This window comes from Equus quagga, chromosome 15, assembly GCF_021613505.1.
Source record: "Equus quagga isolate Etosha38 chromosome 15, UCLA_HA_Equagga_1.0, whole genome shotgun sequence".
NCBI classification, from domain to species: Eukaryota; Metazoa; Chordata; class Mammalia; order Perissodactyla; family Equidae; genus Equus; species Equus quagga.
The window spans coordinates 94,069,682-94,086,649 of NC_060281.1; the positions used below are offsets into that span (position 1 = coordinate 94,069,682).

The 16,968-nt window shown below is 59.8% G+C and overlaps 3 protein-coding genes and 1 non-coding gene across 6 annotated transcripts in view; 3 read left to right on the forward strand and 1 right to left on the reverse strand.

Moving 5' to 3' along the window:
* Window positions 1-1,793, forward strand: part of DGCR8 (DGCR8 microprocessor complex subunit) — a 36,328-nt gene extending 34,535 nt beyond the window's left edge. Inside the window, exon 14 of the mRNA XM_046641448.1 lies at window positions 162-1,793. Within this exon, the coding sequence (XP_046497404.1) occupies window positions 162-245 (84 nt within the window). The 3' untranslated portion in view covers window positions 246-1,793. The remainder of the gene's footprint in view (window positions 1-161) is intronic.
* A 984-nt stretch (window positions 1,794-2,777) lies between these two features.
* TRMT2A (tRNA methyltransferase 2 homolog A) lies at window positions 2,778-7,750 on the reverse strand. 3 transcript variants are annotated; one of them, XM_046641451.1, is made up of 12 exons: window positions 7,464-7,750; window positions 6,648-7,204; window positions 6,283-6,391; window positions 5,833-6,014; window positions 5,514-5,628; window positions 5,306-5,421; window positions 5,118-5,229; window positions 4,369-4,491; window positions 4,072-4,147; window positions 3,647-3,763; window positions 3,392-3,488; window positions 2,778-3,191 (listed from the first exon to the last, which is right to left on the reverse strand). In XM_046641451.1, exons 1-12 carry the CDS (start codon window positions 7,485-7,487, stop codon window positions 2,912-2,914), a joined length of 1,908 nt encoding a protein of 635 aa, XP_046497407.1. In that variant the 5' UTR covers window positions 7,488-7,750; the 3' UTR covers window positions 2,778-2,911. The 3 variants fall into 3 exon arrangements, with proteins under 3 accessions (XP_046497407.1, XP_046497406.1, XP_046497408.1); XM_046641450.1 differs by having other exon boundaries at window positions 2,904-3,273; window positions 5,833-6,143; XM_046641452.1 differs by having other exon boundaries at window positions 2,904-3,273; window positions 7,464-7,749.
* Window positions 7,751-8,035: 285 nt separating this feature from the next.
* RANBP1 (RAN binding protein 1) lies at window positions 8,036-15,285 on the forward strand. The gene is made up of 6 exons (XM_046641453.1): window positions 8,036-8,191; window positions 9,474-9,610; window positions 11,558-11,715; window positions 13,486-13,614; window positions 14,458-14,523; window positions 15,053-15,285. Exons 1-6 carry the CDS (start codon window positions 8,177-8,179, stop codon window positions 15,148-15,150), a joined length of 603 nt encoding a protein of 200 aa, XP_046497409.1. The 5' UTR covers window positions 8,036-8,176; the 3' UTR covers window positions 15,151-15,285.
* LOC124227508 (small nucleolar RNA SNORA77) lies at window positions 14,554-14,679 on the forward strand. Its single transcript, XR_006885515.1, has one exon. It is a non-coding gene; the product is annotated as a small nucleolar RNA SNORA77 (small nucleolar RNA).
* Window positions 15,286-16,968: the final 1,683 nt, after the last annotated feature.

The window sequence follows — 16,968 nt, forward strand, 5'->3', positions numbered from 1 at the left end:
CTCAGGCCTTCCCTCCTCCTTCCAGCCTGGCATCACAGAGCATGGGTGCCATTCTGCTGGTCTCACCCCTCACCCACTCGTCTCCCTCTGAAGCCTCTTGCCCAGTGTAGGGCTGCATGTCCCCACGTTGCCAGCATCACTAACCTTCGTTGTTCTTCCAGGAGGAGACACGGAAGAAGCCCAAGATGTCTATTGTGGCATCTGCACAGCCTGGTGGCGAGCCCCTCTGCACTGTGGATGTGTGAGGGAGGTGGTGGGGCCTGGTGCAGGGGGCTGCCAGCTCCACTGCTGGAGAGACCACACGCGACTCACTGCAGCCTCAGGCCTCCAATCTGAGTTCCTTCCCCGCGGCTGCGTGTCTTGAGGGCCAGGGCCGGAGGGGTGGGGCTCCGGTGCACGGGGACAGCCAAGGCCGCAGCTCTTCCTTGGGAGCCGCCCACAGGTCTGAGTGGACAGGTTCAAAGATGGACTCAGCCTGCACTCACAAGTGGAAGCCAAGAGCTTGAAGACAACTGTGGACCTCTGCTTGTATGGATTTGCTGCAGACTGGTTTTATGAAGGTTTTCATGAATTTTAGTACATAATATGCACTGATAAGAAATGATAGTTTAATGACAGATGAAATGAGAAAGTGACTCCTGAGTCTGTGGTGCTCTGTGCCCAGGGCTCCTGTGGGCCAGTGCAGGGACCTGGTCAGAAGGCACACGCTGGCACCCCAGTCCCTTCCCTGCCTCCTTTGTTTTCCCCTTTTCTCTGAAAAAGATACAACGAGAAGGAGTATTTCAGTCCTTTTTCGTTTAAAATAAACACAATTTTAGCATCAGAACTATTTTTCAGAGGTTTCAGGCAAACCATCAAGGTGATGATTCTTCATCCTTGTAATGTGTTGCCAGTGTTAGTATGAGGTCTGCCAGTCTCCACCTGGCTTGTTGCCCTGGCCCTGGGGCTGGGGTGTGGTCCAATTTTCTGAGCAAGTCTTAATGCCCTAAAAACACACCTTAGACACTGAGGCCCCTCACCTTCGCTGGCCTCTGGCAACTTTTTACTAAAGATTTTTGCACAGTCACGTCCATCTATCCACTCATCAATTTTTAAAGCTTTTATGATATTTTAGCATTTGGAAAGAAACTTTTACAGTGAGAGTAGAAGATAGATTTGGAATCATGTAGCAGATATATAAACAATTAATGCAGTTTAGCACGTAGACTTATTTAAAAAAGAAAACGAGGACCTTCAGTGCAATCCCTTCTTGATCACAAACTGGCGCTCCTCTCCAGAGCTGGCGCAAGCAGGGGGAGGGCGGCTGTCCTGCTCCCTGTGACAATGGCTTCGCTGGGTTTCCAGGGCAGCCGCCCCGCACAGCCAGGCCTAGTGACCAGCTTGCTCCTCTGACCAGCAGTCTTGTGTTCTCCAGGTGACCTCTGTGGACAGGTGCAGGGCCGGATGTGTCCCCTGCCCTGAGTCCCAGGGGATGTGGTTGTGCTTGGGGCCCTGGGTTGTCCCCACGTGCAAGGTAACGGTGAGCCGTTGGCTCCCTGTGCCCAGCACTTGTTCACAGTGCCATGTACTTGTGGCGCACTGCTGGATGCAGGAGCCCAGCACTGGGCTGCACTGTCCTGGTCCACGGGTATGCCACTCGCCCACCACATCCCCCGTGGGTGGGGTTGATGGCATTTGTTTTCAGGAAGACAGTGTCGGCCTTGTGGGCCAGCCACAGTGTATCCTTCCCTCACCACCTGTGTGACCAAGGTTGGCTCCTGTGTTGATCTTTATAAAACAAACTCTCAAATCAAGTTGCTGTAATTAGACGCCTGCTTTTGTCTTGCCTCTGGTTTGCAGCTGTGAATAATCATTTGACACAGACTGTTTGCCCTTAAAACAGCCAGATGCACCATCGTGAGCCAAGGCTTTGTGCACATGTGTTACTAGAGGCGGGCGAGCCTCACTGTGGCCTCCTGTGCCCTTCCTCCCTGTCCTGTGTGTAGGTGCAAGGGTCGTGTGCACACAGCCGTGCAGTGCGGGCGGAGGGCAGGGACAGTGTGCAGCCACAGCCCATTGTGTACCTTCCAGGTGGCAGCTAGGCCACGGCTGTAAGGGTGAGCCTTATTGTCTGAACACATAAAACAAAACTGTCCAAAGAGAATGGCTGGTGTTTGTTTCTTCTAACTGTGGGAGGCTGGTGGGCTGGAGGACCCTCTACTGTCCAGAACCTCTCCTGGAGCCTCCCCTGAAAGGCTGGAGCCTTCGCTTGGACGCAGCTGGTCCTGCAGCAGCTGAGCAGCATCCAGTCTGACCCTTGGCTCCTTACTTGGTCACTAGGGAGGTGGCTTCCCTTAAGGGCTCAAGTTCAGGTTGGGGATGAGGCCCAGGAGGGTCCTCCCCTCACAGAGAAAAGTAGGGGCTGACCACTGGGCCTGCCCAGGGTGGGGAGGGTAGGCGGGGCCGGCACCTTGCCTTGAGCTCTCCCCCTAGCGTGTACACTGGCCATGAGATCTGCATGTCTGCTTCTCAGGGTTAAGCATAAAACCAGCCATTCTATCAAATAGCAAGCTCTCTGCTGTGACTTACGGCCATGCAGTGGGACTGGGAGAACTGCGCCAATGCTCAGCCACACCGCAGCTGATTTTCGGCTGTGCCCAGGGCTGACAGTGCTGGCAGGAGGCAGAGACTCAGACCTAGCTTTATCCCCATGGGGTGCCCTCGGTGCCCTCCTGGCCCTGCTCCTTTGCACCTGTAGTGGGGGGCAGACACGAGCACTTGTGTGCCAAAACTCTGGGCTCATCACAGAAACATTGGTGGCTCAGCAATTGTTTATTCTGGCTCTTTTGGCCCAGTTGGTCCAAAAAGAACGGGGCGGGGAGGGTGGCAGAGGGGCAGAGGATCCCATGGCCCTGGGCAGGGTGGCCAGGTCTCATGCCCTCCATGGTTGGTGGCTCAGCGTCCTGGGGTAAGGCAAGGTCTCAGGGAGCCCCTGGGCTGCTGCTCCTGTGATGCAAACTGGGCCCTGTTCTGGAAGGGCTGGTTTCCGCTGCTCCACAGGCCTAGGGAGAGGGGGAGACCCCGCTTCCCTGCAGGGTGTCATCTGGGGGCCCTGGTGGGGGCTGGGCTGTAGAATCCTGGGGCTCCGGGGCCCCTGAGCCATTGGATTGCTCCACTCTCTCAAATAGGATGAGCATCTCACAATGCGAGGTCTGTGGGAACAGATCCACGGCTACAGCCTTGACAGGCCGGAAGGGAGTGCCTTTCACCCGGTTAGACGGGGCCCTGCAGAGGCTGTGGTGGGAATGGAGTGTCATGGTCAGCCACATGGGTCCAGCCAGGGGCTCCTATGGGGGGCGTGGGGCTGGGTGCTGGGCCCCAGTCCACCCCAGGCCCCCGACTTGACACTCACTCCACAAAGTTGCTCATGGCCGCCCGGGGGTTGCAGGAGACGTACAGGAGCCGCTTGAGATTCTCAGCTCTGCGGACGGCCAGGATCACTTTGGAATCTGAGGAGGCAGACTCTTCAAGGAAGAGTCCCCACGGGTCCCTCACCTCAGTGAGAGTATGGGGGTCCCAGGGGGGTTGGGCATCAGGCCTGATGTGTGCCACCCAGACATCGCTGCCCGCCTCTCCCCACATCACCCCCTAACTGGAGGCCACTCACGCAGGCCGGCGCGGGGTGGGTCCAGGACAGCAACGAGCTGCTGGGAGGCCAGTCTGCTCACCAGGGTGGGCACCAAGTCCTCAGCCCTCCCACAGTGGAACTCAACGTTGCTCAGCTCTGGAAATGGCATGGCAGCCCTGTCAGGGGATGCAGGATATCCACCCCCACAGGGCCCGCCCAGCTGCCTGGTATCCTGAAGCCCCTGGCTAGAGGGGCCTTAGGAAGACCTGGCCAGGGAGCCTGCTGGCGCTTCCTTCCCTGTCGGGCAGCCCCAGGCATTGTGGCTGCACACTAGGTCCTCAGGGAGCCCTTCGCACCCTCTGCCCTCCTGGTGGGTTCTAGGTGCTGTGCTGAGGACATGCAGGGATGACTGCTGCCCCCCAGGGCCTGCCCGCCCACTCGCTGTGTGGGACAATGGCTCTCACCATTGTCGCGGGCGTTCACCCGGGCATCCTCCACGGCCTCCTGGCACAGCTCAATCCCCACGACTCTCTTCACCTTCTGAAGCAAGAAAAAGGCACACACTGATGGCACCCCACCCGCCCCAGGGGGCTTTTGGGGGAGGGGGATAACAGGAATCATGTGGGCAATAGAAAAGGATCTGGGACAGGGTGGGGGTTAACCTCTCAGTCTTTAAGCTGCGCGTCACTGGGGGTCACGAGGCGAGGAACAAAACGGGTAGAGTGGGGAGAGACTGCCTTGACCGGGGCAGGAGGGCTCACCCGGGCCAGGGCCAGGCCAATGGTGCCAGTGCCGCAGCACACGTCTAGCACCGTGCTCCCTGTGTCAAGCTGGGCCCAGTCCTGGATGACGGTGTAGAGCACCTCGGCTGCTGGGGTATTCACCTGGAGGGTGGGCCGGTGGCACCCAGGATGTGAGAGCAGCCCTGCTGTCTGGGCCAGCCCCCGCTGCAGCCCCTGTGCCCCGGATGCCCCTCCTGCTCAGAGGCCTCTGTGGCCCAGTCCCCAGCTCAATCGTCCTCTTCTCAGGTCTCCTACTCCCACTGCTCCCCCACCTCTAAGTGCCAGAGGGCCCAAGGGTCAGTCCTTGGACTGCCCCTTGATCCCCATGATGCTGAGGGACCTCACCTAGTCTCCTGGTTTTAAAAAGCAACTTGATGTTAACAGCCCCCCCCACCCCCTCAAGCTTCTTTCCTGAGTGCCAGACTTGTGGGACCCCCGAATCAGCATGAGACATCACAGACTCCAGCAGAGCTCACACCAGAGCCCTGGCATTGCCCTGACTCCTGCTTCCACACCCACACGCGGCCCTCCGGCAGGGCCGTCCCAGGGTCTAGTCAGCGGTAAACCACCTTTCCTGTCTCACAGCCCTGCAGCTCCCCCGCCTGGACACTCCTGCCCACGCCTCTGCCAGGCTAACCCCTTGTTGCTGCTCTTGTCCCAGTCACGTCCTGCCATCAAGTCAGGCCTCCCTCTGTATGTCCTTGTGATGCCCAGAGATTCTGGGCTACCTGGAAGAAGGCGTGAGGAGAGATCCGGAAAGTCAACCCCAGCAGGTCCTCGTGGATGCACCGGTCCCCAGCCACATGCTCCAGGGGCAGGCCCTCCTGGCTGGGAGTCTTCCTGTGGGTGGCAAGGTGGCCCGTCAGTGTCACGAGCCCAAACAGGGATCTGCCCCCCTCCCCCACTGGCTCCTCACCGCTGTCCCTCCTCCACGAAGTAGAGGCAGGTCACCCCGCTGGCCTTGCCCGGTCCTGCCATGAAGTGGTGCGCCAAGGAGGCCTTCAGCCCTGCCAGTTCCTCAGGGCTCAGTTTCTAGAGTAGGCAGTAGGAAAAACCCTGTCAGGCTGTGTCGCAGCTCACTCCGGCCCGGACAACCCCTCCTTGAGGGCCACCCTGCTGGAGACCTGGGGGTGGAAGTAGGCAATGGCCATGGCCTGGCCACGGCGGCTGGTGCGCACAGTCAGCTGCTTCCAGTGGCCCGAGTATGTCTCTGGGTCGTATGCCGAGTATGGAGTGGACCTGTGGGAGCCATGAGGGCCCTAAGTCCCGGACATCTGCCGACCAGGATTCAGCCAGCAGCCTCCCTGCTCTCTCCTCCAGCAACATCCATGAGACCACAACCACCAGACCCCCCGCCCCCCTGCCAAGCAAGACACAGGCCCTGTGTTCTGAGACCGCCTCAGGACTTCCGAGGAACACCCAGCCCAAGTTGCAAGTCCTCACCGGATGAACTCCTGGAAGGCCTTCACCACCCGCTTGGTGGCCTCGGGGATGTGCACCGTGTCAAAGGGGGCGGCTACAGCACACGTCCCACCCTTGTACTTGCCGAGGCGGCAGCCAACTGTGTTGTCCTCCCCATCCACCCCGACGCCGATCAGAAATTCACACTTATTACGATACTCAGTCTGCAGGGAGGGCAAAGGAAGGCAGAGATATGCTGACCTTATCCTGGCCGTCAAGCACTCGTTCGCGGAGGGAACCCCACAGTGAGGGAGAGATGGCGGTGACCGAGAGGCCTGGTTGCCCCACAGGGCCTAGCAGTACAGGGGATGAGGCTGACAACAATTAGTGGTTCTGGGACAAACACTAGGAATACACACAAAGCAGGAAGACGGCAGAGAGAGACTGGCGAGCAGCTCCTCAGCACGACTGAGGGGCGGGGCGGGGCCTGACCTGCTGGGGCGACGGCCTGACCCCCTCCAGCGGGCAGCAGGCCTTGTTGTGCTTGTGCCTCTGCGAGAACAGCCAGGGCAGCAGGGCGCGGTTGGTGCTCCCAATTTCCCTGTAGGGTGAGGTGGGGCTGAGGCTGGCCTCAGCCTGTCGCCCCCTGCCCATCCCCAGCCACTCTCCAAATGTTCAGGTGCCCAGACCCCTCCCTTGGGACTTCATCCTCCCCACTGGTAGCCTAAGAGTCTTACTGGCTAGCTCCCCAAGAGACTGTGCAGCCCGGGGGGTGTCCGTGCAGTGCACCAGGCAGGCTGAGCCAACACAGCGCAGCAGAGCTCCGTGCTAAGGGGGTGGCCTGTGCCCAGACTCACTTGGCCAGCTTCTGCAGCACCTGCTCGCACTCTAGCCGCTTCCGCTCAAGCTGTTCTGCGTAGGGCACGGCCCAAAGAGGGGTCACTACATCAGCGACACAAGTGGCGGGTGGCTCCCCCTCACTCTCAAGCCGCCTCTTCCTGGCCATGGGGTCAGCCTTGGGCCTGGCCAGGCGCACGCTGAGCGGCCGGCCTTTCCAAAGGGCACCATGCAGCACACGCAGGGCCTTGTCCCGCTCAGCTGCGCTGCGGAATGTCACAAAGGCGCAAGGAGGCTGCCCGAAGAGTTTGGTCTTATGGGGCTGGAGGCCAAAGCGGCCCAGGAAGCGCCGGACATCGCTGAAGCTGGCGTGGCGGGGCACGTTCTGCAGCTCCAGCTTGAAGATCTCCGAGGTGAACAAGCCGTCCCTGATGTAGCCGTAGAGCCCAGGCTGAGCCCCGGGCTCTGCAGCCGCCCCAGCCCCCTCTTCCTCCTCCTTCTCCTGGGGGGCCGCGGCTGCGGGGCTGCCCGGGGCACTGCCGCTGTCCTGGCCGCAGCCCTCCGTGGGCCCAGGGCCCTGTATGGGGACAGGCAGGGTCTGGGCTGGGGCCTGGACGCCCAGGCTCCCTCCCCACACGCAGACCTCCAACAGACCACCTTCCCGCAGCCCTGTCCCCTTCTACCCTCCTCACTCCTGTCCCCTTCTCCAGCCCTCTCCCCTCTCACCGCCCCCCATCCCTCCCCGTCTTCTCTTGGGCGTTCCTGCTCCGCCCCATCTCCACCCCGTCCTCTCTCATCTCCGCCCGCGTCTCGCCCCAGGATCTCCTTCACTTTACTTCGTTGTCCAGCTTGTCACTCATCGTCCGGCCCGTCCTCTGCCTGGACTCGGACCTACGAGGGCCACCTCGCCTTGGGCCAGGCACACGAGAGGCGCTGAGGGCGGGTGCACCGCCACGAGGCCGCCCCCGGCTCCGCCCAGGGTGGGGGCGGGACTCGAACCCTCGTAGCTCAGGTCCGAGCGTCGGACATGGGGTGCCCCGCCCGCCCGCCAGGGGCCCGCGCCGGGCGCTCGCCTCGCCGGCGGCTCTCCCGTGCGCCAGCGCACGCAGCCCAGGCGGCGCGTCTCTATGATCCTGGCTTCCGGTAGCGTCATCGCCGCGCGCCGGCTTCAATCCCAGCCGCGTTTGAGAACTCGAGGGGCGCGCGTGGCCGCGGGGCGGAAGTGCGCGCGGGGGCCGCCGGGAGCGCACACTCTCCTGGCGGCTGGGCGGGTCGGGCATGCGCCGCGGGCGTTTTGGCGGGAAGCGCGGGGCGGGCGGGACAATGAGAATGTCCGCCGTCTGAGCCAATAAAGCTGCACTGGTTTTGAATCGCGGCGCGTTTCCCGCCGCCGGGGTCAGGGGTCGGGGTTCGGGTCGCGGGGCGGAGGGAAGAGCGGGCGGGCGGGAGGCGTCGGCGCCAGACGCGGAGGAAGGAGCTGCGACCAGCCGCCAAGAGGCCGCGGAGCCAGCGACGACCGAGCCAGCCGAGCCGCCGCCGCCGCGCCCCCATGGCGGCCGCCAAGGTGCGGCCGGGCCCGGGCGGGGATGGGGGGCCGGAGGGCCGAGGCCGTTATCGGGGGCCACGTGGGCGGCCCGCGCCGGCGCCGCCAACCCCCGCTGGCCTGCGAGCTCAGCGCCTGCGGGCCTGCGCGGCGCGGGTCGGGCTGCGGGCAGCCGGCCTGGGACTCGAGGCCTCCGGGGCCGGCGCGCGGGGTTCGGGGCGGCGGGGCCCCGCGTGACCTTGGGACGGCCCGTGAGCCCGGAGCTCCACCGGGACGTGGGGCCCCCGCGCCGCTCGGTCTCGCGTTCACTTCGCCGCTCGCCGGGGACGCGAACGAGGGGCCGGTTTTCTCGGGCTCGGCCCACTGGCAGGCTTCCCTCCGGTCCGTCGCTCACGCAGCGCTTCATTCATTCTGATCTCGTGTCTCGAGCCGCCACAGGCCTCTGCGGCGGGAGCTGGTTCCGGCCGGGTGGACCGGTCCTGGACGCACGGACCAGGGCGGGGGCGGCTCCGTGGGTTGCGGTGCCTGCCTGGGTGAGCTCGCGCGGCAGAGCCGCAGTGCCGTCCCACCGAGCAAAGCGGCGAAGGCTCAGATTTTCTTTTTCGGCTTGAGTTTGGTAGTGAAGTCTCCAGATTTCTCTTGGACTTGCAGATCCCCAAGCCACGTGTTCTGTAAGACTCAACCCACGATATCCTTTGTGCCTCATAGCTATCTTAGCTGGATCGCAGTGTTAGGGCTCTTATTATGCGATTTCTTTTGACTTACCAACTTAGCTTCCGGAACCGAGACGAAACGGCTGATAAACCTGTGAATTCTGTGTAAATCACAGCAGTCCCATAACAACTTTTTTTCTTTCTAGTAAGCAAGAGCACAGTTTTTTCTCAACCAGGAAGAAGTCGAAGGGTTGCTCTTTGTTTTAAGGGTAACACCCCTTGAAGCTCTTTTCGACTTATCTGTCTTTTAATCTTCACTGGGCAGTAGCATCATATGTGTTTTACAGAGGAGGAAACTGAGGCTCAAAAAGATGGGGCAGTTTTCTCCAGGCCACTGGGCCAGGAGGTGGCTGAGTTTTAGGAGCCCCAGCCGGTCTGCACAGATGCGATTGATGCCTCGGGGGCGGGTGCTGAGGTCCAGTGTCTCCCTTTGTGCTGGGGGGACATGCAGACCTTTCCTAGTGTGGAAGCCTTCAGGCTTAAGTTCTTCCTTTCGGGTGAGGCCGTTTAACTAGCAGGGATGCACTGGTGAGGCCTGGTTGGGGTCACGTTCACAGCTAGCACACTCACCTCCACACCTTCCTCCACAGGACACCCATGAGGACCACGATACCTCCACCGAGAATGCAGATGAGTCCAACCATGACCCCCAGTTTGAGCCCATAGTTTCTCTTCCTGAGCAAGAAATTAAGACGCTGGAAGAAGATGAAGAGGAGCTTTTTAAAATGTAAGTAAGCTGATGTTGCTCCAGAAATAGTTATCTTTAGTGTAAGACTGAGGTTACGGGTTTTTTGGGGTGTTAAGGTCTTGGTCGGACCTTTACTCAGACTGAGGCTGAAGAAAGGGCCTGGAATTGTGTGATGACTAGTCCCTCATGGAAATCAAGGCTGCTGAGAGTCCACTTGTTCATTAACTCTCTTGGGTGCCCCTGCTGCCTGGTGGCCAGTGCTGTGAAGGGCACAGTCGCTCCCTGGTATCCTGTCACTGCTGCACTGTCCACAAGGGTGCGTCTCCTCAGCACCCTGCTCCCGTCTTTGCCACCCTCACCTCTAAGACTCCCATAGCCCCCTTCATCTGATTGAGGGAGGAGTATCTACAGTTGTTGTTATTTTCCCACCATGGACTTAGCTGTCTGAAGCTTGTGAGTCCCTGACTCAGTGTTTGGATTGCACAAAATCACGCTTGGAGTTACAAGTGAAAGTGGGTGCTGTTAGAGTTGAGATTAGTTATTAAAAATTACTTTCCACACGGGGCCAGCCCCATGGCCGAGAGGTTGGGTTTGTGCGCTCCACTTCGACGGCCCGGGGTTTACAGGTTTGGATCCCGGGTGCGGACATGGCACTGCCCGTCAGGCCATGCTGAGGCGGCGTTGCACATAAAATAAAGAAAGATGGGTGCAGATGTCGGCTCAGGGCCAGTCTTTCTCAGCAACAACAACATAGTTACTGTCCACGCGCTTCTGGAGCTTCGGTGGGGAGCTGCAGCGGCAGAGGTTGTTGAGAGGCAGTGCTGGCACCGCCGGGTCAAGATGTCCCAATGGTCACAGCACTGCCGAGAGTGGCCTGTTGCCTCCACTCAGAATTGCAGCACGTTGTAGGCTCTGTTACACGTTAATGGCAGTAAACACTGGTGTGTTCCCTGGCCGAGCTCGTGGAACTCCCCTGCTCCCCTCCCTGTGCCGTCCAAGACACCAGGTTAACATTTGAGTGCTTTGCTGTAGATGTGGGGCCATCACCGCTGCTGCGACCCCTAAGGAGGGGGGCCGGGGGGCCCTGCATGCCCTGTTGGTCTCCCAGGGTGGGGGGCGTTTCTCTGAGGTCTGGCGCCTCCCGGGGGTGAGGACTGCTAGCGGTGCTATTGCTGCCCCCTCCCTGCTCTCCCTGGTGTCCTAGACCTGGGCCCTTCCTGAGGGAAGTGAGGCCTGCAGGGTGGGCCTCTGCATCAGGGACCTCAGGCTCCAGTCAGCCCTGAGGGCGTCTCACTCCACGGGGTTGAGTTTGGGAGAGAGCAGTCTTCTGCAGAAAGGGACCTGTGAGCTGCGGGGAGGCAGAGGGCAGGTGTGAGGGGGAGAGGAGGGCGTCGCCCCAGCCCGGTGCTTGTTGCTGGGGCCTTGGTGCCTGGTGAGGTGGGGCCTCGCCTGGGCCCGTGAGGGGCTACCCTGGGCAGGAGGCAGGGGTTGGACCAGGGCCTGGTGGCCTGAGCAGAGGCCTGCAGCCTCCTCTCTGGGTGGGGGCCGGGGAGCACAGGGTGCATCTGGAAGCTGAGAGAAGGGCTGGCCCTGTGGGGCACGGGTCCTCAGCCTCACCTGCTTCCCCTGTGGCCCTCTGGGCACGGGACTGCCCTTGCTTGGTAGCCGCAGGCACGCCCAGCGTACTCGGGTGGGCTGCTTTGCTGAGAGGTTGGGTCTTTCTGTTGGAAAATGCTGTGACTGTAGAAATCTGTTTTCTTTTTTATCGTGAAGTAAAAACCTGGAGTTCGTTGGGCTGTTTTGCCCTTTTGGTGGCGTTTGACTTGTAGTCCTGGCGGTACAAAAAGGGAAAGGGTGTGTGGAGACGTCACACATAGCCATCTGTGTGATACACAGAAAACGCGTGCTCTTCCCAAGGACACGTTTGACTGACTCGTTCCCATTTCTCTGCACATCTAAGCTCTCGCTTAACGGCTTTTCTTGAAGGCGGGCAAAGCTATTCCGATTTGCTTCAGAGAATGATCTCCCAGAATGGAAGGAACGAGGCACTGGTGACGTCAAGCTCCTGAAACATAAGGAGAAAGGGACCATCCGTCTTCTCATGAGGAGGGACAAGACCCTGAAGATTTGCGCCAACCACTACAGTAGGTGGCCGCCCGGGCCTGGGTTTGCTCTGAGCCCAGCGCTCTGCAGTGGGCAGGAGGCTTCCAGGGCTGCGCTGACAGCCTGGGAGCACACTGTTACATGGAGTGCACGGTCGTGGTGTGTTTTTTTTTAATTTAAAATAGGAAATGAGTTTTTCCGGTTCCCTCTGAGCCCAGAGCAGACCTACGGGGAAGGTTATAGCACGCAGGGGTGTGGAGTCTGGGCAGACAGGACCTGACAGGATGGACACAGCCCCCCAGCATGGGCTTGGGACCGTGCTGTGCCTGCTTGAGGACCAGGCGGGGCGTGCGTGCACATGTGTGCCAGGTGCCTGGGAGGGAGAAGGTGGCTGCTTGTGAAGGTCATCCTTAGGTGCCTGTGGAACTGCACAGGGAGTGGGTGGTGGCAGGTGGAGGCCCTTGGTCAGGTGTGATGTAGGGTCCAGGAAAAGCCACACAAAGCCTGGCCTGTGAAGAGGTGACAGTAAGTACCCTGCCACAGGAGATGTCTGTCTCCTGGCTGTTGGGCTCTTCTGCAGTGCTGTGAGCGTGTTGAGAAACAGCTGTGTTCTGGGCTCCCTGTCCAGTGTCTGTATTTCTGGGTGGAAGGCGAGGGGGATGCAGAAGGGTCGGGGAGGGGCCTCTGTGCACCAGGCCCCACGTCGCAGCCTGGCTAGCTGCCTAGGAGCAGCTCCTGCAGTCCTCTCGCCCTCTACCTGGCCTGTCTGCTCTGGCCTGGTCTTTGTCTTTCCAGCCCCTCGGAATCGTTTCCTCGGGGTCTTCCTGACACCCGTGCTTCTCCCAGACCCTTGCAGGTCACTGTGTTGTTTCTGAGTCGTAAGTGGGTCACAGACGCTCGATGGACAGGGTGGGTCGTGGCGGGAAGGGGCCGGGGCACCTTTGTGTGCCCTGTACAGCACGCGGCCTCACCAGGACTGCTCCAAGTTCAGATGTGATGTGTGCCCCAGGCTGGGCATGGGCCGTCCCATGTCCCCAGAGACCTCTGCCCCAGGCGCATAGGCAGATGTGGTTCTGGGGATACTTCTGTTGTTAGGGAGCCTGTCTCCTTCGTTCCCCTTGGGTCTGCCTGGAGCCTGAGGACATGGGGAGTTGGTGCTCATTCCAGGCCATGTTTCTGTCTTCTGTGATGCACGAGCAAGTCACGAGCAGTGTCCACTTCTGGTGTCCTCATCCCCCGAGGTCTCCTTGGACAGTGCAAGGCTAAGAATGGTTGCCCTCCTGGGTAGTCACCCCCCTTCAGGCTTCGGCCTTCCACTGCCCCCACCTTGCCATGGGCTGGGGCCCCGATGGTGTGGCTGAGCGTGGACACAGCCGTCAGGTGGGCGCCCTCCGCAGGAAAGGCAGGGCCTGCTTAGCTGGGTCCCCTGCGTGTCCTGGGCCTGGGGGCTGCTCTAGCAGGGGCAGGACCAAGGGGTTGGGTATGAGTGGCCATGTTGGCCTTGGAATCCTTGTCCAGTGGGGTTGGAGAGCCTTGCTATGGTGTCCTCATGGTCCGGGAGCCAGCCACCCTGCTCCCCAATTTAGGACGGTCCTGGTTTTAAGTGAACATGAGTGTTTTCAAAGAGGACTGGGTAAAATCTGTGTCCCAGAGGACTTTGTCTAGCCCTAGTTTGTGAACCCCAAATCATCCTTGTTTTGCCCGAAGTGGAACCTTGGGTTGGTGACTAGGGCCCCCTTGTGGGGCAGCTGGGGGTGGGTGGGCTGGCCTCCTGGCAGTTGGCACCACCCTCACAGAGCTTCTTCCCCCAGTCACGCCGATGATGGAGCTGAAGCCGAATGCGGGCAGTGACCGTGCCTGGGTCTGGAACACCCACGCCGACTTTGCCGACGAGTGCCCCAAGCCGGAGCTGCTGGCCATCCGCTTCCTAAACGCCGAGAGTAAGTCGAAGGGCGGCAGGCTGTCGGGGCCTGGCCTGCCTGGCCGCCTCCGTTATAGCGTAGTGGTTTAACTGCAAACAGAAATGATGTTGCTCTTCCAGGAGAGGTGACGTAATGGGGGCGTGTGGTAGGGACTGTCTCTGTCCCGCAGTCTGGTGGCCCCTGAGGAAGGGATCAAGGTCCTGTCGAGCCACATACCCGTGGGGCCGCACCTGGACTTTGAGGTCACGAGCAGTGTATTTCCCCTCTTAACCCCAGGGGACTGTGCCAGCTGGTCTGCCCAGGGCAGGCATGTCCCTTTACAGTCACCTGAATGCCAGCAGAGCCTGTGCTGAGATCCACAGGCCCAGGCTGACCTCTCCCCTGCTTGGGCATCTCTCCAGTCCAGATTGTCAAAAGCTGGAGCCAGTGTGCCCTGGAGGAGTTGGGTGGGTGCCGGGGCTCGGAACCCAGTAGCTGACCGTTGGTGCTGAGCGAGCCTCACCTCTGCATTGGGGCGGGGCCTGTCTAGGCTACTCCACCACGAGTCGGGAGCAGTGCCTGGTGAGGATGCCCTGCCCCTGGGTGGCCTGAGGCCATGGTGCTCTGTGCTGCTCTGCCCACCTTGTCACAGAGTCAGATGGAGGGAGGTGGCCCGGCACAGCACCAGCTTCGGGAGGAACTCGGGACACTGTACCATCCAGGCAAAAGCAAGCCCACGGCCGTGTCAGATGGCCTAGCTCAGCCTCGGGTCAGAAGTGGCCGTGGGATGGGCGCTTTGTGAATCCTGGCTCTTTAGAGCCACCAGGACGTGTTTCTCTCACTGCTCAGGCTCTTAAGAAGTCTCCTCTTTTCTTTCTGTAGATGCACAGAAATTCAAAACAAAGTTTGAAGAATGCAGGAAAGAGATCGAAGAGAGAGAAAAGAAAGGTGATGTGGCACCTGCGGTGGGGCTTCCCCGCAGACTCACTCTGCACCTGGCTGCAGCCCCAGGCGGGTGCTTTTTCTGTCTGCCACAGAAACGTTCCAGGGTGCTGTGACCACCTTGACCTGTCAAGGGCGATGCAGCTGCCTGGGGACATGGAGAGCTCTGGGGAGTGAGCTGGCCGTGGGGCCCTGAGCACGTGCTCTCTGGCCTGGGCTCGTGGCACTTGGGCAAGCAGGTCACGGCATCTGACTAGAGCCCAGCAGAGGCTGAAGGGGCTTCGAGATGTCCTTGTGGTCACCTGCCTACTTGGGGCCCGATGATGGCTTCTGTAGCAAGTGACGAGAGGTCACTGAGCAGCCTGACCAGGGTCACAGGCATGAGCACGTGGTTGTTGGGGTCACCCTGGAGTCCATCTTGGTGGCATAGGGTGGAGAAGCAGGCTGTCCTATGGGGCGTGTGTCCCAGGGCTGCATGCGGGCTGGGGAGAGTGGTGCTTCTGTTTTCTTACTGTGTCTCCCTGTGTTTGAGCAGGATCGGGCAAAAACGATAACGCCGAGAAAGTGGCTGAGAAGTTAGAAGCTCTTTCGGTGAAGGAGGAGAGCAGAGAGCAGGCCGAGGAGAAGCAATAAGCTGTCTGCCCTGTCTTCTTTCCCTTCCTTTCTTTCCCTTTCCTTTCTTTTTTTTAATTTTGCCCCGCCCTTTTTTGTTTTTTTATTCTGTTTTGTTTTTACAAGGGACTTTATATAAAGAACTGAATTCCAGCATTCAGGTTGTTTTTTCTAAGTTTTTACCCTGTGAAGTTGACTTCAGAAAATCCATTCCCAGTCATGAAGATGTGCTGTGCTAACTTTCTTTTCCATAGTGGAAACACTTATTTATAGTCGTCAAGATAGTGAATAAACGACACGTTTGAAACCTGCACGGAGGGCAGGACCGTGTGTGCGCCGGCCCTGTCCGGGGAGCAGTGTGGGCTCCTGCAGGCCCACCACTGCCACTTGCGCTCTGCCGGGGGCTTTGGGCTGCTGTTGGCCACTGGGGACGTGGCGTGTCTGAGCCAGGGCTGGTGTGGGGCTGGTCGGTCAGGGAGGCGGCGCTGGGTGCTCTGCCTCCTGAAGGCTCCTGTGCTGCTGCCCTGTGGCTGGGAGTAGGTAGCTTTTCTTCTTTTGGCCTTTCAGGGAGAGAAACGACCACCAGAGTGCGTTGGCTTCGTACTGGGAGGCCAAGCAGGCCTCCAGGCTTTGGCCGAGGCTGTCTGGGCTGTCCCAGCTGTGGTTGGCCAGGATGGCCCTCAGCCCTGGCAGAGGGAAAGGCCAGTCCCAGAGCACGCGTGTCCAGTCTGCCGCAGTGCATAGGTGGGGCTCGCCCCTGCGGCCCTCATTAGATAGCCCACTGCCATCGTGGGAGGGAACCGTCTGTCCGCTTGCTCCCAGCATCTCCATCGGGGGGGAGTTGTGGGTATCTCCAAGAACTTTAAATGAAAGGATGTTTTCAAGAATCAGATGGTTAGCGTCATTTGAGGGTTTGTCTTGTAGAAAGGTGGTGTGTGTAGACGTCATCCTAAGGGGAGAATTTTCAGTGTACTGGGAGACTAAAGTGCACGGTCCCACCCATGATAGCATGTGTCCGGGGAGACCACCGGGGCTCTGAGGAGCGGTGGCTACCCTGCCCCTGCCCTCCAGCGGGGAGCAGCAAGTGAGGACCTGACTCCAGAGTGGACACCCTGGATTCTCTGGCTGTTCGCCATTAACACGTACAAGAGGTGCTTTACGGTGTGGCCTGAGTCGTGACTAGCTGGGCTGTTCCTCTGACCTCCCTGTCTACCCTTACGTTCTGTGACCTGTGTCCGACTTAAACCTTGTGTTCTTGGTCCCCCTGGGGGATGCTCGTCCAAAGGAAGTCACTCTTGTTTTAAAAGCCAAATGGAAGACTTAGTTTGGCAGCCTTAGCCCTTGTGGGGCATGGGTCTCCTCTGATGCTTTCAAGGAAGTGGGCACAGTGGTCCTCCTGCCCAGAGAGGGACATTGGAGCTTGTGTACCTCGTCCGTCTTGCATTGGAATTGTGGCGCTCTAAGTGGTGGAGGCTGCTTCCCTCAGGGCTTGTTGGATGCACTGATGTGGAAGGCTCCCCCCAGGGCTTGACCCTCCTGGAGGGAAGGACGTCAGACTCCCCTTTCAGCACATAGTGGGTGGTTAACATTCTGTCTTTGCTTTAGACTCCAATATGAAATAAATGCCACTTGATGTAAAACCCCAGGCTGACCTCCTCCTCCTTGGGTGAGGTGATGTGTCCAAGCGAGAAGGCCCTTAGAGTGGCTGGGGGCAGAGCCACGCTGTGACCAATGTGCATTTAAAGATGGGGCTTGTTGACACTGCAGCACAGTGGGCCCCGCTGGGATGAGCAAGGGTGTCAGCAGGGTTCCTCTGAGCCCCGAGCCAGTGCATTTTCT